Below are 23441 nucleotides of genomic sequence, written 5' to 3'. Positions count from 1 at the left end.
GACATTACGTAAAGCCAGACAGAAGATATATGCAAACACACTTGTCATTGCATAAGCATAAGAAATGATGCGAGAGCCCCCATCTGCATTATTTTCTCCGCAACTTCGGACCCAGATCAAGGTCAGCCGCGATGAGTACGAAAATTTCACCAGTTGAAAGTGAAGTAAACCCGAAAGCCGGGGCCCAATTCACGCATTTCAACATGATCGCCTCGATTAGGTCTCTGGCTCCTTTTTCTCCTCGTTCACAGCTCCGAGCTCCACCTCACGTGCAGCCGAGCATGTCGACCCTACGAGGCACCGAAATCATGCGGAAAAGATAAAGGTTTTACACTCGGTATACCGCACTTTATGGCGATCGGTAAAACGGCAAAAGTTACACGACGGCAGGTGCCGCTCATTACCTGACATATGTATCTCGTGGGACACTTGAGGCGGATTATGCCGAGAGCTATGTATATCCAGCCCCGCCCATGTAGATGCATGATTTTGTGAGGAATTTCAATTTATTTATTTTTTATTTTTTGTATTGTGATGTTTATTTTTTGCCACATCTTCGTAGTTATGGATTTCGCTGAAATAATGATAATCCAGTGACTGCAATGAGGGCAAATATTTAAAACTAAAATCTCTACTTGACTTGTACTTATTTAATAAATACTAAATATATGTCAAGCTGCATTTCTTCACCTACAATTATGTACAGTCTGGGAAACTCCAAGGTAGCTCACTTCAGATATTCCTCATATTAAATTTCATATTCAAATTGCTTTACGTGCAATTGTTAATAGCAAAGTTGAGGCAAACAAAAATTATAAGAAATTAGGCAATCCATTGACATTGTAAACACGTATTTATTTGAGCAAACATAATTTATTTAATCATTGTGAACTCTGTATTACATGATTTCCCGTGGGCAAACCATCAACATTTAACGATAATTTTACTTGTTTTTTTTTTTTTTTGGGGTAATATTTATGTGATAAGGAACCGGGAACTGGGCCCAACTGTCAATATATCAAGAGTCGCGGAGCCTATTCAAAAATTACCGCATCGCATGCCCACATATTTACGCAATGAGTTCCCAGACGGGATCGGGGTACTGGTACTTGGGACCGAGATGAGACTGGGACTGGGACTGGGCCTGGCCAATTTGTCGATGAGTTGGGTAAATATTAACGGAGAAAGTGCGGCCGTCAGTTGGGCTAAAAGTTTTTGTGCCTGCGATGTTTTTCTTTTCGGAAATATTTTTGCACAAGTTACATATTGTTTAATTATTTGCACAAAAAGAGAGTGAGTTCAGGTGCAGTCGTTCCAATTTCCACAAGTGTCGATAATTTATGCAAATATGTAGGCATGCTCTCTAGTCGGTAGTTATGCAAACGTCCATTTATTTAGCCCTCTTTATTCATTGGGATTTCCCCCCCTGAGTGGCCGCTCTCAATGTCACTTTTGGGCTGTCCAAAATTCAAATCGAAATTAACCGTCTTGGCAACAACAAATTTTCACGGCATTTAATATTTATGTGAGCTGCATATGACAATAAAAACATTTTATAATTAAAGTTTGCTTTATGCTCTAACCGTGATTTGCTTTTAAATATTTGCATTACGTTCGATCAAAGTCAGCACTATTTAAAATTGGCTTCATGTTCGCTTTGACTAAAGGAAGCACCTCTCAAGATCTAGGTGAACATGTTGAAACAGAGAGCTTTTGTAAAGAATATCTAATATATTACAGGGGAGTGAACTTATATTTGGTCAATGATATTTATTTCCAAAGAATTATGTAAGCATATTTCACATTTGTGACTTTGAAGGCCAAGGCTCTTGACGTTGATTGACTCTTTTGGCAAATACTCAAGCAGCAGGCGCCACACAGTCAACTTGTCTGCTGTTTCTTGAATGCTAATGGCCAGGAGACAATATTTTAATTGCAAACCGCAAACGCGTATTTCGGCAATCCGCCAAAAAGTACTCCTCCACGAAACTTTTGAAATACAAAAGTTTTGTAATGCCTAGTTCCAGAAGCATTTCGGAATGGGCGATTTCGTGTCTCCCTTTTGCTTTTGGTCAGCTTTTTGCAAGGTGTCCATCTTGTGGCGGACGTGGAGACGTTTAAGCAGCCCATAGGAGTACATTAATGGCATTTCAAATAGGTCTCCCATTCGGATGGCCTTGGAGACAATCGGCAATCAGGCACGTGATACCTTTTCACTCAGCTGCACATAATTATTTATGGCACGATCGCTTTGCTTGGATGCATTAATGCACAGAATACCTGCAAATAAGTTGGTAAAGAATAAAAAACATGAATTTAACATTTCTAAAAATAAATTTAAATTTCTTCAACTAAACATAATTTTAAAAACTTTTATCAGAATAGTCTTAAAATAAATATTATGCTCAACTTTAACTTTTTCTTAAAGTTTAGCACTATTTCTACCATAACATTGGCGACACCTGGCGACGGAATTGTCAAGCACGCTCAAATACATATTTATATACTTTACGCGGTTTTTTATTGCTTATACTTTTAAAAATTCAAATTCAGTGTCATAAACTCTTGAAGTGTGCCCAGTTGCGGTAAGGAAGAAAATCCTTCAAAAAATACCTTGCTCGTATCGATAAGTCTTTCCAGAAAAGCAAAGTCTGGCAGCCCTCCCATTTTAAGAATTTAAGATTAAACGGTGGGGGAATGGAACATGGAGGGGATCTTTTATTTTTAAATTATTTCGTAATTAGGGTTATAATTCGAATAAAATAAAAATTGTAAATGCTAAAACAAGAATTTAGTATTGTTTTTAACTGGGTTTGAAACTATTTGACACTTGGATATATTAAAAACAGCATGTAAAAAAATCGTGTTTCCACGGATTTTTTAATATCTCGGCTAATTAAACGCGTGCAGCAATACCGAATATGCCAAAACGATTGTAGTTTTACCCTACTAAGTTTCAATTTCTTCAAACCCTTAGTTTTTAAGCAAATCGCATAACAGTGATCTAACCTCGGGGTTAGCTCCATACCAAATAGGGCATCAAAATTTGTAAGGCTTATAACTTCGATTTTCGAACGCGTGCACATATGCACGGCATATTGGCTTACTAGGGGAAGAACAACAAATATTTGGTGAAAATTCAATTGTTTTTAAAAGTTAGATTTCGAGAAAATCGAATAACAGTGGGTGGTGTATTTGGGCTGATACAAAAGGCGCGAACTATGAAAATGGAACCAGATGGGAACCTGCAGAGAACCACTCGCTGAACCAAACCATGGTACCATGATAAGAAAAATACTAAATTAAATAACAATAGCAAATTGTTGAATAAAACATTTAGTGACTGCCCAATAAATGGATTTTCATCTAAATCAGGGAAAATTACCTATTTGGTTCTATATTTCCATAAATGTTCCTATGAAGAATAAATATCTGGCAACACTGACTGCCTAAAATTAGGTTAATTTGATATAAATTTTATTATAAAATTTATGCAAAATAAAGATCGTACCATTAACGGGATCGCAATTCTGAACATTTTGATCCATGTTTCGTCAAAATCCGTTCAGTCGTTCATAAGAAATCCCGACTTTTGTATATATTTCCATTTATGTACCGGTTAAATATAAATATATCCGGCAGCTCTGCCTGCCTAAAAACTAGAAAACTTGATTTAAGCTTTATGGTTAAACTTATGCAAAAGGAAGATTGTTCCATAGACGGCATCGAAGTACTGAACAATTTGATATATGTTTTATTAAAATCCGTTCAGTCGTTAATGAGAAATCCCGACTTTTTCATTTATTGCCATAAATGTATGTGTGTGTATGTCCGACTAAGAATCTTAAATAAAAAATCTAATTTAAACTTAATGGTAGGACGTTTGTATGCAAATGGAATAAACGGCACTGTAGTTCAGAGCATTTTAATCCATTATATACTAGTTAAAGTGTATAGATGACTAAGTGGAAAGTTTTATTTAGATAGCTTTAAATATGACGGTCTAGTTTCCATATAATTGGACTGACAGACAGACAGACATAGTTAGATCGACTATGCTGTTGATGCTGATCAAGAATATATATACTTTATATGGTTGAAAATAATTTATTTACTGCGTTGCAAATTTTTAACCTGAAATCATATGACAAGGCAAGGGCATTGAAGCATTAGATTTGAGAAGCAAATTTTCGAAATAACATTTAATAGTCTGCCCAATTAATGATATGATTTTTCTGAGCAATTCGGTATGTGTTTCATCGAAATCCGTTCAGTCGTTTTGGAGAAATTAACATTTGAATTTCTAATTTATATACTTAGGAGGCATGACTATGCACCCCTGGTACCCAACTGCAATAAATGAAAAATCTGAATTTCTCATTAACGACTGAACGGATTTTGATGAAACATAGATCAAACTGTTCAGAACTGCGATGCCGTCTATGGGACAGTCTTCCTTTTGCATAGGCTTGACCATAAAGTATAAATCAAGTTTTCTTGTTTTTAAGCAGGCAGGGCTGCGGGATATATTTATTCTTCGCTGGCACATAAATGGAAATAATTGAAAAAGTTGAGATATCTTATGAACGACTGAACGGATTTTGACGAAACGTGGATCAAAATGTTCAGAATTGCGATCCCGTTAATGGTACGATCTTCATTTTGCATAAGTTTTTTTTTATAAAGTTTAAATCCAATTGATTTAATTTTAGGCGGACAGTGCTGCCAGATGTATTTATTCTTCGTAGGAACATTTATGGAAATAAATGAAAAAGGGATGTTTTCTCTTGAACGGCTTAACGGATTTTGATGAAACATCTACCAAAATGCTTATAATGTCATTTCCATTCATGGGGCATGCATATTTTATACAATTGTTTAAATGGTCAATAGGAATATTTTCTGGCGGGCTATCGATTTTGCTTGTCGCGGAGGGGCATAATCATTCCACTGAAACAATCGAAAAAAAAAACGAAATAGATAATTTTCCCTGATTTAGATGAAAATCCCACTAAATTGTTTTAAATGGCTTTTCCATTTATAGGGCAGTCACTTTTCTTAATGTTTTATTCAACAATTTGCTAGCAATACTAAATTCATTTGTTAGCATTTAAAATGTATATTTTATTTGAATTAGTGCCTGATTTACGAACTAAATTAAAAATCAAAGATCCCCTCCATGCTCCATTTTCCCACCGTTCCATTTATTTTATATTTTAGTTTGCTCGCCCAGCTATAAACGACGACCGATAGGCAGCACTGGCATGCGCCCGAGTGCAGCAACGATGAATCGATAGCAGCATCGATGATTTTGTGTGTCATCTCTATTCTAATCTGGAAAAGTTGTGCGTCTCTTTTCACAAACGTGATTTTGTTGCAGAAAAAGCCCTAAATTTAGCTGAACCAAGTGGCAAGAGCAGCACAATTATCCCAAAATGGGTCGCCGATGCTGCGTGGTCAACTGTCCGTCGACGTCGCGGCTGCTGGAGCACCACGGCGTCACCTACCACTCATTTCCCCTCGACCCAGTCATCCGGGCCATTTGGATAAAGAACTCACGGATCAGCCTGGATCGCCAGATCACCAAGAGCGTGCTTGTGTGCTCGCGCCACTTCCGCCGCCTGGATTTCAACACGATTCGCAATGGCAAGTACCTACTAAAGCCGCGCGTCTTCCCCACCGTCTTCCCCTGGGGGAAAATGGACTCCGCCGAGATTGAGGCTGACCACCGGGCACTGCAGCAGGCAAGCGTCGAGGGAACGGCGGTAGCGGGAACCGATCACTCTTCGGCCAACGAAGACGTGATCAAGGCCACTGTTGACAATATTGTGGCGCAAATTCTAGCAGAGAGTGCTGAGCGCAATTCCTCGACAGCTTCCGAAGAGCCAAAGGCTTCAAAGTCGGATAAAGAGAAGGATGCGGCAAAAACCATTGCACCCCCGGAGGCTAAGGAGGAGATTCCAAAGCCAGCACAGCATTCTGTGGCAGCATCCGCTGTTGCCCAGGCCAGCGAAGTAGCTACATCCACTGAAGCTGTCACTTCTGGCTCTAGCTCGCCTCAGCCTGGTACGCCTGTCAAGTACAGCAACCCCACTAACCTGACTATCGGTGCACGCTTGGAGGCCCTGAGCGTCGAGGGCAACTGGCTGCCCGCCCGCATCGTCGAGGTGAACGAAACCGAGCAGACGCTGCTCGTGCGCTTCGAGCGCAACCACAAGCTAAAGGTGTCCCCCTCGACGAGCGGAAGCTTCCAGGAGTGGATGGCCATTAAGTCAGAGCGGCTAAGGCAACGCCTCAGCAACCGCGTGCTTCCCATCTTCGAGCTGGAGGAGAAGTGCATGGCCCGCTGGTCGGGGCCTCGCAAGTTCCCGGGAACCATTCGCAAGCTGCTGGGCAACGACACCTACGAAGTGCTCTTCGACGATGGGTACACCAAGAACGTGCGCGCCGTGCACATGAATAAGTTGCCCAAGCAGCTTCTTCCAGTCGATGGATCGGATGGCTCGTCAGTCAAGGCTCCAGCTCCACCTGGAACTCCAACTTCAGTTGGAACTCCAGTTCCAAGAACTCCAGCCGCCACACCAGTGGCTCCAAAGAGGGCCAGTACTGGCAGTAGTGCCAGTGCTGCCTCGAGCAGCAAGAAGAGCAAGAACGCACCCCAGCGTAGGGATTGGCCATTGCTAGACATGGCCAGCCTGGATATAGGTAATATTTTCGTCGTGCTGCGATTCCAGAACATTAAATAACTTGTTTTTCCCTCATAACAGCTGCCCTGGGCTTGCCAGAAATACCTCATGATGGGGAGTGGACTTGCCATTGGGTAAACGATCAGCCGATCGGAGCCGAGGGCTTCCTGATTGTGGGCGAGCACCAGAAACCCACAGTGATCGTGCAGGACTGGCGTCTGCCGCCCGGTTGGATCAAGCACATGTACCAGCGTTCCAATGTGCTCGGCAAGTGGGATGTCATCCTGGTATCGCCCAGCGGCAAGCGGTTCCGCTCCAAATCAGACCTGAAAGTGTTTCTCGAATCGCAAGGCCTGGTTTACAACCCGGACGTATATGACTTTAGCATCCACAGGCGTCGGGCCAAAGACATAAATGCCTATGTATACACACATGACTACAATCCGCAGACTCCGGCCAAACCCAAGCCCATGGATGTGTCGCTAGACTCCACGTTGGAGCGGAGCAACACAACTCTACCGTCTTTGCCATCGACTCCAATGCCTGTCAAGGAGAGCCAGTACATGGAGGCGCCGGTGGCCTCTTTGATGCCGCCAGCAGAGCTCATGTCGCCACAGGCCCTGCTTACGGATGAAGGCAAGCCAAAGACGACCCCAGAACAGCTTGAAGCCATTGAGGGTGATTCCACCCTGCCTGCTGAAGGCGCTCCTCCAGTGGAGAACGGCTTTGGTATGCATAACAAAACAAATTGATATATTTGACATTTTGGCTAATTGCTTTTTATTTCATTTGTCTTTCGTAGCCTATATTGGCGGTCTGAAAGTTCAGCTCCAAGAGAATCTGTATGTTTGCCCTCGCGAGGGTTGCGGCAAGACCTATCGCAAGGAGGATTTCCTGCTCATTCATATTCGCCACTACCACAAGGAGTTTGCAGAGTAAGTATTGGTTTATTTACGTAAAATAGTATATTTGTTAATGAACTTGAATTTCCCAGGTATGTAAGCAACTGTCCGAAGATGCAGGAGCTGGCGGTCAAGCGCACACATGCCTCCTCTATCGAGCAAGGTGATGCAGCTCCCAAGAACCAAATACCAAACCAGCAATTCTTTGCCAAGCTGCACCAACAGGACATGCAGCAGTCACGGGCTTTTAAGCGTCAGTCAGTTCCCCCAACTGTTACGTCGCCCAAAGCGGCTGGTACTGTGCCAGGGGCTTCTCCAACGAAGACGCTTGCATCGCCCAAAACAGAGCCAACGGACACGGCACCGTCCGGTGAAAGTGGCACCAATCCAGAGGAAGTTACGTTGGAGGCTGGAGCTACCCCCTCGCTGAATCCCGGGTTCAGCCGCTCTAGCAAGCGGGCTCGTTTCTCTCCCACAAAGCGTTCATCCGGATCTAGAAAGAGCAACCGCCAGCGGTCACAGCGTCGCAGCAATGCGACTGACACTCCAACCGTGCACAACTTGAGCGAACACGATGCCGACGAGACGAGGCAGTCCTTCACCACTCCCACACCGGATGCACGCATAGATTCGAAGAAACGCCGCTCTGCTCCGGCAGCTACAGCCATCAGCTCCATTGACTCCCCGGTTATGGCAGATTCGGTATCAACACCGTCTTCCAACGACCAGGCCGACATTAATGCCGCATTGCCACCGCCAACAGACACAATTGGGAAGACGCCGCAGTACATTAAGGAGAACGGCGAACTGATACGCATCGTCCGCATGCGGCAAGAGGAAATCATTAATTGTATCTGCGAGTACGGCGAGGAAGATGGTCTAATGATCCAGTGCGAACTGTGCCTGTGCTGGCAGCATGGCGCATGCAATGGCATATTAAAAGAATCAGACGTACCGGACAAGTACGTCTGCTATATCTGCCGTAATCCACAGAGGGGACGGGACTCAATGAGGTTTAAGCATGACCAGGACTGGCTATTCGAGGGCAAGTTGCCGGTGGCCGCGTACCACACTTCAAATACCCAGGCTACCAAACAGTCAGACCTACTGAAGCGCTCGCACACACTCACAGGCAACCTGCTGGACGCCAAGCGTTCGATGCACTCTCTGATGGTGAAAATCAACATCGCTAGAAACCGTTCCCACCCAAAGCTGTATCTGTGGGCCAAGAAGTGGGATGAGGACCAGGCAGATGCCGCTGCATTGACTCCTGTGAAGCGACCGAAGTCAGAAATCCCTGATCTACCGCACGTTCCGCAGCCAGAGGCAGCCATCGATCCGGAGGAGTGCCAGTATCGCCTGATTGAGCATGTAAAGGTGCAGCAGTCGCTGATCATGAATCGACTGAACGACATTGAGGCCGAGATTGACGGTGAGTACACTAAACAAATTCTTACTTTTGAACAAAGAACACAGTTACATATTTATTTTTCTCAGAGCTTGAAAAGGAGGACAGCCTGGAGGACCTGAAGGATAGCGATATCTCCACTACCAAAGAGGCCATGGCTGCATTCATCAAGGAGTTGGAGACTATGAAGCGCCTTGCCCGGCTCAATCAGGTGGCTAATATTAAGCAGAGCTTAAAAGATACCCCAAATTAATAGGTCCTTAAAACCAAAAAAAAAACAAATCTTTGAATAATAGATTTGGTATATTATTTTGAATCAATCGTAGAACTTAAAGGGTTAATATAAAGTAAAGAAGTAGCTTTTTGTTTTTGATACCATCTCCATCTGTTACAGAAGATTATCTTTAAAAAAGAAAAAGATTTTTTTGATAAAAATTAAATGAAGCTAAAGGGAGAAGGTTTTATATACACTTTCGTTCAAATTAATATCAAGAGAAATATAAACATTATATACTAAGTTCTTTAAAATTCTATTAGCTCGTAAAATATTGTTACTAATAAAGCTAAAGTTTAATTAATAGCCATATTCTCGACACCGATGTGGTATCTTTTACACACGCCGAAATTAGAATTTCATGGCTTATTACTTAAGATTGAGAAACAAGATTCCAATATGGACCTCTATCGATCTAAGCCAGCTCTACTGCAAGCATGTGGCTCTCTTTTCTTTGGCTAGCTGCATTGTATGTCACGGCAATGGCCAATACCACGGATTCTGGATCTTCCACTACGAGAAATCCGATCGACGATAATATCATTCTCCCAACACAGCAATTCACATCGGATATAACTACACTAAACAGCACTGTTGCAAAGCCTGCCATAGGTTACAACTCATTTCCCTACGTCGTCTCTATCGGGGCAATGGTCAATGGTTACTACAAGCACCTCTGCGTGGGTGTGATCATTTCAAATAAGAACCTTCTGAGCGTGGCTCACTGCATCAAGCCCCCTAAGCCAGTTCACCAAGGGAAACTGCATGTAATTGGTGGCTCTGACAGGCTCAATGGGAAGGTCGAACCCCGGTTTGTTGTCAAAATTAAAACTCATCCTAGTTTCAAAGTGCTTAAAGGGTACGACATTGCGGTAGTGGAGGTGTCCCCAGAGTTTCCGCTAAATGATGGCCGATTTAAAAGCTTAAGCTTCAATCTTAACCCACCTTCCGACGGATTTGAGGCATCGATGGTCGGATGGGGCCGTGTCAAAATCGGAGAGATGAAGGTTTTAAAGCAGACACCCTTTCGCATCATTGGAAATCAGAAATGCATACACAGTCATAGATTCATTTACCTTCGTAATACTGATTTCTGTGCTGTTCACTTGAAAGGATCCCAAGGAGCCTGTGATGTAAGTGAAAGAAATCAGCCAGAACAAGATTCTCAAGAATATATATGCCTTATAAGATCGGAAATGAGTCCTTAAGTGCTCAACTTCATATATATATCAAAATATAGAAGTATTCTCTCCATTTTAGGGCGACTCAGGAGCCCCTTTAATGGATGTGGAGAAGGAGCAGCTTTTTGGCTTACTGTCCTACGGCAGAAATGCGTGTCAGCCACTTGTGCCCTATGCCTTCACCCGCGTGGGTATGTTTTCGGATTGGATAGAGGAGAATATGAGCAGCGAGGGATATATGAAAAATCGGGAAAACGAAGTAAAAAGATTTTAAGCTTTTAAGCTATCTTTCACTGAGTTCAAATAATATAAAAGTGATTTTTTTTTTGACATTCATGTACTTATATTTTCAAATAACTCTAAATATAAGTTAAAATGAATAGAATTTCGATTACATAGTTTTATAATTGTTGTCCATACGCAGTGTGGACCCGCCATTATTACCATCGATATTACCATCGATATGAGCTTTTTGTCCTATCGAAAGCACATTGTTTCCGCCATTGGTTCATCCCTGGCCGCCGGTTTTTATCACCAAGAAAAATCAAAACAAACGAAATCGTGAGCAACAATTGCTTATAAATTAACCCCAGCTGCACACTTATTGCTAGACCGTAAGTGACCGTTCTCGTGAAACGAACCCGAACCAAATGTGGTCAAAGATATACAAACTGATTCGTCCTCACAGGTACTGCGACATGGCAGACGCACCGCCTCAGGCCACCAATTGTGAGTCGGCTTTGGCTCAGCTAAAGAACTTTGGCTACGCCTTTGACAAAGGTGAGTAGGTGAAAAACGATGGTCTTGCCGTTGATCCCTACCATACATATCTTCTACAGCCGGTGCCCTGCGAAAAATTGATCCTGCAACAGGCGAGCCAGGAACGGAACTCTTCTCCTACAACATCAGCAGCGATGCCATTGAGAACGAGAAGCACTACCAGAAGCTGGCTGATGTAAGTGCGGGGTCTTAGAGAATAATGTAAAAGTGAAGAATATAAAGTCTCGCATTTTATCCTTAGCAAATCCCTGAAATCGTCTACGCATTGCTGGAGAAGAACGGTCTCAGTCGTACCTACATTCCCTTTGGTAAGCCGCCAGAGCAGTCCTCCTTCGTCTACTCACAGCCGGCAAAGCTCTCACAGTCCAAGAAGCTCTTAATCCTGATCCATGGCAGTGGGCAAGTCAAGGCCGGACAGTGGGCCAGAAGGTATGTATTTAGCTGTAGCTTCAAACAATTTAAATATATACAAATATATAAAATTACTAAATTTACTATAATAAAATTAAATCAGTTTGCTTTGTAGCTAATAAAATGTTGGAACACCGGATTGTCCCTCTGGACTTAGTTAAATATAACCATACCTTTAGGGAAAACAAACTATGATTAGAAATCTTTATATACATACATATACACTCGAAATTTTGAAAGTAATTATGTGTATAATAACTTTAATGAAACTTGTTTAGCTTAATCATCAACAACTCGTTGGATCACGGCTCCCAGCTGCCTTATGTGCGACAGGCCCAGAAGCTCGGCTATGATCTGCTCATCACCAATGCCAACGATAGCACGCGATTCTACAATGGCAAGGATAACATTATCAAGGGCGTAGAAGAGCCTGTGAAACACACCAAATATGTGTGGAAGAACATAGTTTTGCCATCCAAGCCGGAGAGTGTGGCCATTGTGGCCCACAGCTATGGTGGTTTCCTCACTCTTGATCTGGTAAGTTGTTCTGTTTCAAATACGTTTTTAAATCATCTTAATTCGAGGTTCTTCCCATCCATTAGGTTGATGAATTTTTGGACTTCTTTAAGGAAAAGGTATTTGCTATTGCCTTTACCGATGCGGTAATGTCAGGTCCACAGGCCAGTAACAAGGATTACTTGCAATCCGTGGCCTGTGATTGGGTGACCAGCAAGGCACCATTGGACACACCGGTTTCAGCGTCGAAAGATGGCATCCGGAAGGTTTCCGCTGGACACACTAAGCACGAGTGGACCTCGTACTCGGCCATCGATTCCATATTCAAGTTCATGGAAGAAAAGTACGAGCAGAGGACGAACAAGAAGTGACAACTTGTCAACCAACTTAAGAATTTGTGTACTTTCCATATATGTATGTATAAATATTTTGGAGATGTGAATATAAATTACGTTTTTACCGCCTGCGCACTTCTGACACTGATCCCTTTTCCCTAGGGCCAAACGCAAACTATCGATTTGCAATGTATAAATCAAGCGAGTGGACACTGTCCGGATGTGTCACAAACACTTACATCAGGCCAATTTAATTTGATTTTCGCCACTTTGGCACATTCCCCGAGAGTTAATCATATTGATGGCTGATGTATTGCCCTCGATAAAACAAAAGTCTCCCACATGGCCCATCAGCGCGGTAAAAAAACCCACAACCGAGACCAAAAACAAATTCCCCCAACGACGGGCGGATAAGGAAGGGCTGTCATTTTGGCAGCTGCGTCAAATTCCTTGGGGTTGACCAAGGAGACCACTTTTCTTGGCTAGGGCTGCTTACCCCTGTCTGTCACTGGACTCTGGTCCATATCGTTTAACTAAGTGTGCCATAAAAAGTATGATGCCAGTTTTAGCCGCTTTAAGATGGATAAACCATGTGAAATTCAGGGGAATTTTCCTAATGTGGGACTATGGATTGGTTTTTACGGAAAAAGAGATGTATCTTCTATACTCTAATGGCGTTAGTTTAAAACAGCAAATATTGCAATTGGTTATAAAATATTATAATAACTATCTTCAAAGTGAAATTATATTGTAAATACAATCACTGGTATTGAAATATAACTATATAGAAACCCTTTTTTCAGCTGCAAGAAATAATATGCAAAGGGAAGCATTAAAACAGTATGACTTTTACCTCTAATTTTTATATCCTTCCAGAGTATTATAATTATATTCATATGATTGCAACACAGTGAAGGAGTCATTTCCGACCCTATAAACCATATATATTCTTGATCAGCATAAATAGCTGAATCGATCTAGCAGTGTCCGATGGAAAAACAATTTTTTTTTGAAATTTTTTTAAATTCTTAAATTTTATAAGGTCTTACATCATTAAAATTGGCAAAAATATGAATATGAATATGAAGCAAAGTAGTCATTTCCGACCCTATAAATCATATATTATTGATCAGCATCAAAAGTTGAATCGATCTAGTCATGAAATTTGAAATTTTTATAACGGGTTAATCATAAAAATAGTCAAATTTTGACTAAAAATCAAATTTTCAGAAATCCTAAATTGAGTATGCAAATTTATTGGCCTAGTGAAAAGTAGCACTCCGAATTAAAATTAATGCTTGTTTGTCTTAGTTATGATGCTTTAAAACATTTGTTTTACCCATAAATGACCATAATAAAAATATATTTAAAGGCCATATAATGCACATACTTTAGGTTTTACTAATATATATATTTAAAAAATATTTTAAAATGAGCATTTAATTTTAGCAAATAATTTGTGAACTCATATAAAAAGTAGTAAAGTCATTGGCAGACTGCCAAATGATTAATTATGTGCGAACAGTCGTAATCCCCTTTGTGAAACTTTAAAGACTTTCCCTCACCTTTACCGGGGCAGATTTCTTTTGGCAGGCGCACAAAAAGTGCAACCTGGCTATAAGTAAGTGGAAGAGACGGAGACGTTTGTCTTTGGCCTTAAAACGAACTTAATACCCACAAAGTGAGCTGGGGACCCAAACTCAAATAGCGAGAAGGCCCAGGAGCATGGGGAGTGCGAGGAATGGGACTCGTCCTGGCAACCCTACAACTTCCCCAGGACCCGCCAAGCGCCACTCCACTCCGAATCTGGATCAGAGTCCCTCCCCACGCCCACATATACATTATCGCTGTCATGGCCGCAGTCATGGCTTCTGCTCCACCTTAGACATTTTTATATGTATTCAACGTCGTTGTCGGCGTCGTCCTATGGCAGCTTGCTATCTACACTTTGACTCCACTGCACCCTACACACAGCCACAGTCGCACACACACCGCCGACAAGGATGGCATCATCGTGGCTCAGTGCAGAGCGAGAAGGCTGGAGCTCGTGTCGCCGTCGCCAGCAAAAAGCTTTGCACGAGTTCAGGAATGGGTCATGCGCCTGGAGCCCGCATCTAATATATGTATATATATCTCGGATATGTACACTCGGATAATACATACTGGGCTAGGGCAGTAAATAAGCCGAAGATGCCTATGTAATCGTTTCGGTTAAGTAAATAAAAACAAATGCGACGGCTTTAAAGTCAAACCCAATTTACACAGCCCCATGCCACAATGGGTTCTTGTGTCGTTCTTAACATCCCAATAAACAATGTCTAGCAATTACTTAAAATAATCCTTTCCTTGTGGTTATTTGATCAAATCTTAAACGCAACGCATCCCTCACATGCGACAGCCGATGGCCAAGGACTTGCACTCCTTAATCCCGAACCCTTTAACTCTTCCTTTGGCTATCCTGTCTTGATTGCTTGGGATAATGTTGCTTAAGATTTTCATTTTAGATTGCAAAGAAATTTATTTTCTTTTGGTTTTAAGACTAGAGATATAATACTTTTTTCGAACTTTTTGGGATCAGTTTGTTTTATAATTTTAACAAGGCCATTAAAAGTATGGGTTTCCTCAATCTCTGCTCAGCCTTTAAACTAATTTTAAACTTTCAGAATTCTAGAAATACAAAATACATATTTTCAAAATATTTTTTATACAGGTTTTACCTTCCTTTAAATGTGAGATTTCGTCCCCTAGGAATACTTTGCTCCCACTCACTCGCTGCAATATAATTCTCCCTGTTATAAATCAAGTTAAATATTTTACTCAACTTCGATCAAGCGAACTAATGAATATCTTCATAAATCAAAACTCAAAATGTTCTTTTTTTTTGCGATTTTTTAGAAAAAATTTGTACGCTTGCAATTTCCTGTAGGAGGAAATATTATTGTGCGTTACTTTATTGCTTGAAAAGTTCAAGCGATGTCATTCAAAAAGTCATAAATAATAATGTTTTCCAATAAATGTTCACATGTGAGTGGGCACACCGGGGAAGTGAGTGGCCTGTGGGAGGGCAGAAGGATTCAGGACGAGGGCACGCATGCCACGACCGTGCTACGTAACAATCCCATTCGATGGCTCCCCGAAATGACCGCTTGTCGTTGAACCTTGCCTGGCGGCCTGACTTCTCTCCCAGGACTTTTTTTCCAGCGGCTAAAGGGCGCCCAACTGTTGGGTCCGGATCCCCGTAGGTCTCATAACTTACAAGGTCATTTCACTGCACGCAGCCATTAAGAATTTTTCCTTTTTTTCCAGCAGAGATATTCCGGCTTTTTCGTTGTATAATTTAATACTCGTGTGTGACGAATTTTTATGGCTGACAAATGATTGATGCGATTCTGCCACTTCCTGTAAATATCATTAAAAGAGCCTTTCAAGGCGAAGTTCACTCGGCGGAAGTTTAAAGTTTCTTCTCCTCCTTAAAGAGCACAATTGTCTGGCCATTGTGAAAGGGGGAAAGTGCTGAAGTGCAGGTTTAACGCAGAAATAATACCAAATAAGATTAGATAGCATTGTGTCTTCGAGCAATGTCCTTTCGGCGGGTGGGACTCTGGTGGGGGAGGCACGAAAAGAAAAACAAATAATGTTACAAATTGCAGCATTTGCACCCCTTTTACACCGAGTTAAGCTTACAAAAACAGTGGTAACATTGTTATTTTTTAAGTTTAAACCCCCAAACTAGTTAATTTTTTCCCCTATTTTCAAATAAACTTAGTTTTGAGAATATTGTGTTATAAAAAAGCCAGAAAATTTTGACTTATGTATTACCTAAAGTAAAATATGCCTTATAAAAACGGTAATAAAAAAAAAATTAAAGATAAATTACAATATTTTACTAATTTAATTAACGATTTTCTGACTGTAAAATGTTACAATTCCATCCTGTTTTGCTCCACTGTGTGGCAGAGACGGCAAAAAAATTGTAAAATTCAAACTCTTCCGCCGGGCCGAGAAAACACAAATCACGGGGAAATGCAATAACAAAGGGAACCCTCTGGCCGCCGAGTGTTCAAGTTATTTGCGGTTTATGTCCTTGTTGCTGCTCCTTTATTCATGTCGCTGAGGCGACAAAAAGGACCTTAAAGCCAATAAAACGATTTTTTCGTCTCTATCTATGAATTGTAAATGCCTTGCCCAAAAAGGACAATTGAAGTGGCCGCATCCGCTGACAGCTTCGCATGGGTCTCAGCCTCCTTCCCGTCGCGATTTAAGATAATAGTATCATCAACACCACTTCAGGGCACCCCAACCGCAGTCCGGGCCTTGTCTGGGCCCGGGGTCTAAGGATTTGCTGTGGCGTAGGCGTTGCTTGGGGTCCTGCCCAATGGCTTCGGGATTTGGTTTCGGGCTTCGATGATAACAACTTTGAAGGCTAATTTGCATGGACCCCGGGAGAAGGGGACAGGGAAAAGAAAACTTAAAGCGCTTTCAAGTTGCTTTCGCATTCAGTGACAGATTTTTCACGCACATTTAAAAAACATTTAAAAAACCATTAAATGTTTTTTCAACTTTTTTCTTCGCAGCTTTGCAGTCTGCATCACACCCCTCAATTTTTTTTGGGAATTCCTTCTTTTTATTATACCCTTGCAGGGTATTGTAATTTTAGTCAGGAGTTTGCAACACAGTGACTATATCATATAGCTAATATAGGAACGATCGGAAAATTGATACAAAATAAATTATAACTTCTAGCTTTTAACATATGTATATATTTTCATCTATATGGTGATATAACCATTTTGTATTATATCATTAAAATCAGGCTATTAAACCATATAGCTGCCATAGAAACAATCGTTAAATTTAAGTCTATCTATCTATGTGTATCAGTACAGATTCTATTCTCCCTAGCTCTTCTTCTTTAGATATCTCTCTAGAGATCCGCTGCCCTCTATGCTCTTTCTCTAACTTTCTCTGTTGTTGCTCTCTCTCTCACTTTCTCTGTTGTTGTTCTCTCGCTCACTTTCTCTGTTATTGCTCTCTCTCTCTCACTTTCTCTGTTATTCTCTTTACCCGGAGAGTATAAATACTGGCACTACCGTCGCACCGATCTCATTCTGTCCGCGGCCTCCGCCCTGTTAACATCTTAGTGATAGTGGTATTGATAGTGATTGCCCCTCGACCCTAGTCTTATCACCTGACCAATGGGATAAATGTGGATAACCAGGAAGATGCTCACTTCGGTTGAAGTCACCAAGAATATAACTCTACGCTGGAAGGAATCAAGCCATGACGAAAAATGACGTGTGTCCTCTACTGCGGTAAGTGTTAACCATGACAATTAATTATGTATATATGTATATAGAACAGGCCTAGGTCTAGAATTTTTTTTATTTATTTTCCAACTACTTATCAAATTGTCATGGGCCCTAATACTTTCAAATTAAGGATTTATATTCGACCCTTAAAGTCAAGAGGCCATTTTAATTGAATGTTGATTTCCTACTACTGACCCTTACTTTGGCGCCAACTTTTCCTACATTATTATTCATTATTGTTATTGCAGTCTATATAATTTTGTCAGAAGCTTTTAACGCAGTAAAGGAGTCATTTCCGACCCTATAAACCATATATATTAATGATCAGTATCAAAAGAGGAATCGATCTAGACATGTTCTGTAGAAAAATAATTTTTAAAATTTTTTTTAAAATCTCAAAATTTTATAAGGGGTTACGTCGTCAAAATTGTCCAAATTTGACAAAAATTTCAATATGTTAAATTTTAAAACTGAATATGCAAATTTGTTAACCGTATAAAAACTAGCACAGGAAAGCTTTCCAAATTAAAATTAATGCATTTTAGGCTTAATAATGATGTATCGAAAATGCTAGGGTATACACACTTCAGCTCCTCGAAGTTAACTTCCTTTCTTGTTTTTTTTTTTATTTGTTTTTCAGGGCTTTTCACAGTTTTTCATTGTTGTGGTTCCAGTTGTGCCTGCCTTGGCGGTGCTCTCTAATCTTTGCGCCATTTATTTACACTTGATTAACACGCGGCTGACATTTGTTTGACTTTTTCCTCTGTGCTCTGAAATTAAAATGCGAAACTCGCTTCTCACAAAAAAAACATAGGCAAATTGGGGATTGTCGAACTTTTGCATACTCTTTTATCCATATGGGTTAATATTATTTTTTATAATTATAGATAATTCAAGTTATTGAATATAAACCTTAATATTGATACAGCTTCAAAGCCAAATAAATTTTAAAACGTCTATGAAGGCATATGTGTACTTTACGCCCACTCAAACACTCTATTTTACAAATCATTTCTAAAATAATACTACCCCGTAGAGGGAGGGTATATTTATATGCAAAGAGTCCCCTTGTGACACATTTGTTGTGGGTCCGGGCTCTTTGCCTTTTTGGCTTCTGCTTCATATTTTTGTGGTACAAAAATTATTCATTTGTGGAAAATTGTGACGTTGGTCGGTCCATGGCCGCAGGCCAAACTGATTAATAAACCAAACGTCAAATGCGCACAATGGCCACGCATCACCGGAGTCAAAGTTTGAGCCGGAGCCGTGGCCGTGGCCGGTGCAGGAGCAGAAGCCACCACCCCATGGCATCCGGAGCAGGATTGGGACCGGGGCCAGGACGAGGACGAGGACGAGGACCACGACCACAGCTGTCAACTGTGTGTCACACACTGGGGGGCGGGGTTGGTCTCTAACATGGGATGATACGGAACTTCCTTGCAAGTGCAAGTAGGCCTCGAGTCGCATTGTTCTCGACTTGACTCCTTGCGGATCCCGGCGACTTGTATTCCTTTCCAGCTCGGTTCGAGGGCGTTGGCATTGTCATCTGGTGGGTCACAGTTGGTTGCTATTTGGCCAGCAAATTATTTGCATATTACAAAAAAAAATCTCGTAACAATGAGCATTTGATTTTCTTTGTAAGATATTCTTTTTTATGGGAAATGGGAAAAAATTGTTTGCAGTTCAAGGTCAGTGCTTGGCATAAAACATATTTTTAAAGGCATATTGTTGTGATTGTGGCATTTTAAAGATAAAATATGGCTTTATAAATTTGTTATGAATTTTTCAGGATTTGTAAATAACTAAGTTATATTTTTTAACGTTGGGTTGACCAATTTTAAAAAGCAATTTACAATCCGAATGGGGGAAAAACTTCTTAAGCAAAACCTTAAGAGTCAACATGTACAACTACTTTCACGTTCCTAGTTTTATTAATTTTTCGAATACATCATTAATGGCTGATATCGCGCCCCCAAACCTCCGTGACTGTCCCTGGGGCACCAAATCGAGCTCTGATTTATAAACATTAAGATTTATACGATTACTCTGTCGGATGCACGCCCACATACTCAAGGCGGTCATAAAAATGATAAAAAATATATAGTACTTGTACTTGGTTTGGGATATTCCCATTCCATTAATGGGGCCACGTTTAATGGTTTTTGCTTATGGAGTGTTTAGTGGTCTTTCAATCTGAAACAATGTTGGACAAACGCACTTGGTTTGCCTTTAATATATGGAATATCCGAATATCCTGAAGGCAAGTGTGCTGGTCAAACATTTCGAAACCATAACGAATTGCTTGACTTCTCTTTGATATGATGAGGCAGAACCATTGAGGGATCATTTATCATTTTTATAGCCATCGGCGAGGGTAAAAAATAGTTCTTAAAGAGTGGCAGGAAAAATAATATTCAATATTTGCAAATTCCCGGCCCGCTTTGTGGCTTTCCTAAAAATAACCCTAAGAAAATGTTTCCGCAATTTTCAAATTCAATTTGTCAATCATAAATTTCACGCTCTCTTAAAATAAATTTGCTGGCAATTGAAATTTTCAAGTGCCTGTGTCGAACAAGACTTTCCTTTCAATGTGTTGAAACATTTCAGTTTTTTGCAACAATTTATGGGCAAACTTTTCGGGGTTTTGGTCTGTCAGAGTTAAGCATCGGCCTCTGCTCTGACACATGACTTGAATGTCAATGGGCACAGGACACACACCCCCAATAAAAAAAAGAGAAAAAAAGGAAATAAGGGGAGGTCCTAAGCAGAGTCCTTCGTCTCAGACAATGTCGCGTTAAATTTGCACAAGTTGACGGGAGTTCTGCTACTTTGTCTACTCCAAATTGTAAACTTCTGTTTCGTTTATTTAAGTTGGCCGAGGGGGTTACGCCTTCCCGAAACTCACACCCCCCTTGGCCACATAAATAACAAAATTTAAGGACAAAATATCAATATCCACTTTGCGAGACGCCAACTGCATGCGAATGAGTTTATTTTGTGGCAGCGGCAAGGAGTCTGGATCTGAATTGGACACCGCCTGAGCAAACATTTCGCATTGCAAATGAAATTCTGTTTCTATTTCTCACTTTTGTCTCACATTTTTTCTTCTTTGTTATTTTTGCATAATTCCGATTCGCTGCTGGCGACAACATATTGCAAAAGAAGTTTCCAAGTTGCAAAATTCTTCGCGTTTAAGTTTGTGGAATGCAAAAATATAGCAGCTGAATTTGAATGAGGGAAGAGTACTGAGTGTCTAAGATCCTTCTTTAAAAAAATATTTACCAGAGGTGGAATTTATGTCCTATTATATTCTTATTTTAAGGTTCTATAAAGGTGTATTTATATCTAATATCAAGTTATGGTTAAAAACAAAAAACCTAGCTTATGTGGACATAAAAGCTCAGAATGATAAAATATCTATATAATTTTTTATTAATATTCCTTTAGCAACTAGCTGGCCAAGTCCATAAGCCAAATTTAATTTGTTCTCATATGACATTTACGGTCATATTCAAATAACTTCGTTTGTCATACTTCACTGACTTTGATGTCCTTTGGATCCAGGGGTTGAAGCTCGTTGCTCGTTGCAAAATGGAAAAGGTTTCGCTAGATTAATTTAGGGTCATGCATATAATATAATTTTTTATGGTGGTGGAGTGGGCGGAAAAGGGGGCTTTCCTCAAGCCGCAATCAAGTGGCATAAAGAAGCTTTTCCATGTGAGGGAATTATTTATGGCTGAAAATGTCCTGAATGTGTCTCAAATATTTAAATCCTTTGCTGCCATAGCGGAAAAATGATTTAATTTATTGCCTTCTTTGTGGGGAACATGTGTTTTTGAAAACTTTTCCTAATTAGGGGTAATAGATCTTAGAAACTAAATAAGATTTGATGACGAGGGTGTGGAGAACGTATGTGGTAAAAATTGTATTGTGTAGCTCTGTTGATAAAGTTTATTTTCGTCACATGAAAGTGTTTGGCAGTGGGTCCCTCTTTTTAATTCGATGCTCTTCTCTATGATAAGGGTTCCTCTTTAACAAGAATAATATCTTCGGTTCGTTATTAATTTTAGGCGATGGTTCTTCCCTTTTTGAGTTGAGGATGTTTAAAAAGCGCTTTAACCATCCATCTATATGTTGTTTTTCCTCCATTCCCGCGTCTTCCTGAGTGGGGTTATGCCTAATGGATTTTATATTAATAATTCGCATTAGCCAGTTCTCCGATTTGATCTCGTTCACAATGGAGGGATTCCTTCTGGGTACTTGGTGGATGTTGTAGAAGTTCCTGTGCTGATCGTTCAGATGTTGTTCCTCAAAAAGTGGCATCTTCATTGGGGCTGCACATGTCTGGCTGTCTAGGAGCCTGTAGGAATAACTGAAGCTCCCTCCATATATTAACAATAGGACTCCGAAGTAATGATGATGACCTGACATTTTCAGAGTCGAAATTTAACTGCTGAATTTCTTTATAGCGATCGAAGTATTTATAAACGTTTTTTAAACCTTGAACTTGCAAAAGGCTAAGTAAACTGCAAAGTAACAGCTGTCCACGCTTAAAACAATATAATTTTAATATTAAATATTTACACCGGCATATATATATATATATATGTATGACGAAATATTTGTCTTCTGGGTTCGTCTGGTTGCTTATCCGCCAGTTCCAGACCACGTATTTGCCATTTGTGGCACAGAGGCTGCCCTTTCCCCAAACTTATTCCCCCGGGAAACCTTTTCCCCCTGAATCACTGTAAGTGACACGCGTGTCCCCCTCACACACAATTCACCGCGAATTTGTGAATTTGGTTACCTCGTAAAAAAGAAACTGACACGAATTCGAAAAGCGTTTCGGGGCGAACATTAACACATTTATTCCTACTCCCGACGCTAGTCCCCTGTCGCCCACCCATCAAGTGTGGGTTGAATAATTTTTTAAGTGACTTCTTTTATTTGCATTTAGAAGCGTTTAAAAAAAAGTCAACTGGGACTTGCGGGTGCGTTTATGTGAATATATTAAGCGATTTTTAGAGACTGGAATGGTGGTGGGAAGTGCTAGGGATACTTTGTCAAGAACGGAGTCAAGTTAATAATTCAATGTGAGGTATTTCTTGTATAAAACTTGGCTTAAAGAATGATAGTTTATATATGTTTATTATAATTCATCCCAATATTAAATATTTTGAACATAATAATCATTCAAGAAGCTTCAGTTTCCACTGAATGGACTCTCTCCCCGCAATGGCATTTAATCAGAAGCTCCATAAAAACTACTCCAGTGTCTGTCGTTTCAGGAAGAGGCAAGGGAAACAGTGACTACAGGATACTTTTCCATTACCCACTTAGACGAAATTGTTTCGTGTGCATTGAACATGATTTATTATGACACATAAACAACAGCTTAACTTCCGGGTAACTTGCACATAGGCCGGTATGCCGGTGGCCGTGTGCTAAAAAAATGAAGAAAAATGGCAGAGTGCCTGAGATATTGACTAAGAGTCCTGCCAGTGGCCACCTCAATGGCACTTACCTTTTCCGCTTAAACACCCCCAAGCCTGGACATAATGGTGACCTCCCTGCATCGGTTTGTCCCTGCTTTTCCTGATCCCACTCCAGGTTTTATTAGCCAGCAAGTTGTTCCTTGG

At 40.7% G+C, this 23441-nt stretch overlaps 4 protein-coding genes across 4 annotated transcripts; 3 read left to right on the top strand and 1 right to left on the bottom strand.

The window, feature by feature from the left end:
• Positions 1-5216: 5216 nt before the first annotated feature.
• Positions 5217-9582, top strand: MBD-R2 (PHD finger protein MBD-R2). Its single transcript, XM_020962632.2, has 5 exons — positions 5217-6705; positions 6768-7415; positions 7489-7621; positions 7681-9020; positions 9086-9582. The coding sequence occupies exons 1-5, from the start codon at positions 5436-5438 to the stop codon at positions 9247-9249; spliced, it is 3555 nt and encodes a 1184-aa protein (XP_020818291.2). The 5' UTR covers positions 5217-5435; the 3' UTR covers positions 9250-9582.
• Positions 9583-9707: 125 nt separating this feature from the next.
• LOC110191838 (putative trypsin-6) lies at positions 9708-10773 on the top strand. The gene is made up of 2 exons (XM_020962804.2): positions 9708-10403; positions 10531-10773. Exons 1-2 carry the CDS (start codon positions 9708-9710, stop codon positions 10723-10725), a joined length of 891 nt encoding a protein of 296 aa, XP_020818463.2. The 3' UTR covers positions 10726-10773.
• Positions 10774-11081: 308 nt separating this feature from the next.
• Positions 11082-12635, top strand: LOC110191771 (FAM172 family protein homolog CG10038). The gene is made up of 5 exons (XM_020962715.2): positions 11082-11231; positions 11291-11406; positions 11473-11660; positions 11921-12179; positions 12245-12635. The coding sequence occupies exons 1-5, from the start codon at positions 11102-11104 to the stop codon at positions 12527-12529; spliced, it is 978 nt and encodes a 325-aa protein (XP_020818374.2). The 5' UTR covers positions 11082-11101; the 3' UTR covers positions 12530-12635.
• A 9127-nt stretch (positions 12636-21762) lies between these two features.
• On the bottom strand, positions 21763-22233 carry Sgsf (Salivary gland-derived secreted factor). The gene has a single exon (XM_020962882.2). The coding sequence runs from the start codon at positions 22231-22233 to the stop codon at positions 21763-21765; it is 471 nt and encodes a 156-aa protein (XP_020818541.2).
• Positions 22234-23441: the final 1208 nt, after the last annotated feature.

This window comes from Drosophila serrata, unplaced genomic scaffold, assembly GCF_035046125.1.
Source record: "Drosophila serrata isolate PLE 108 unplaced genomic scaffold, ASM3504612v1 contig_30, whole genome shotgun sequence".
NCBI classification, from domain to species: Eukaryota; Metazoa; Arthropoda; class Insecta; order Diptera; family Drosophilidae; genus Drosophila; species Drosophila serrata.
Note: the sequence above shows the minus strand (reverse complement) of the source record. Positions and strands in the feature narration are given on the sequence as shown.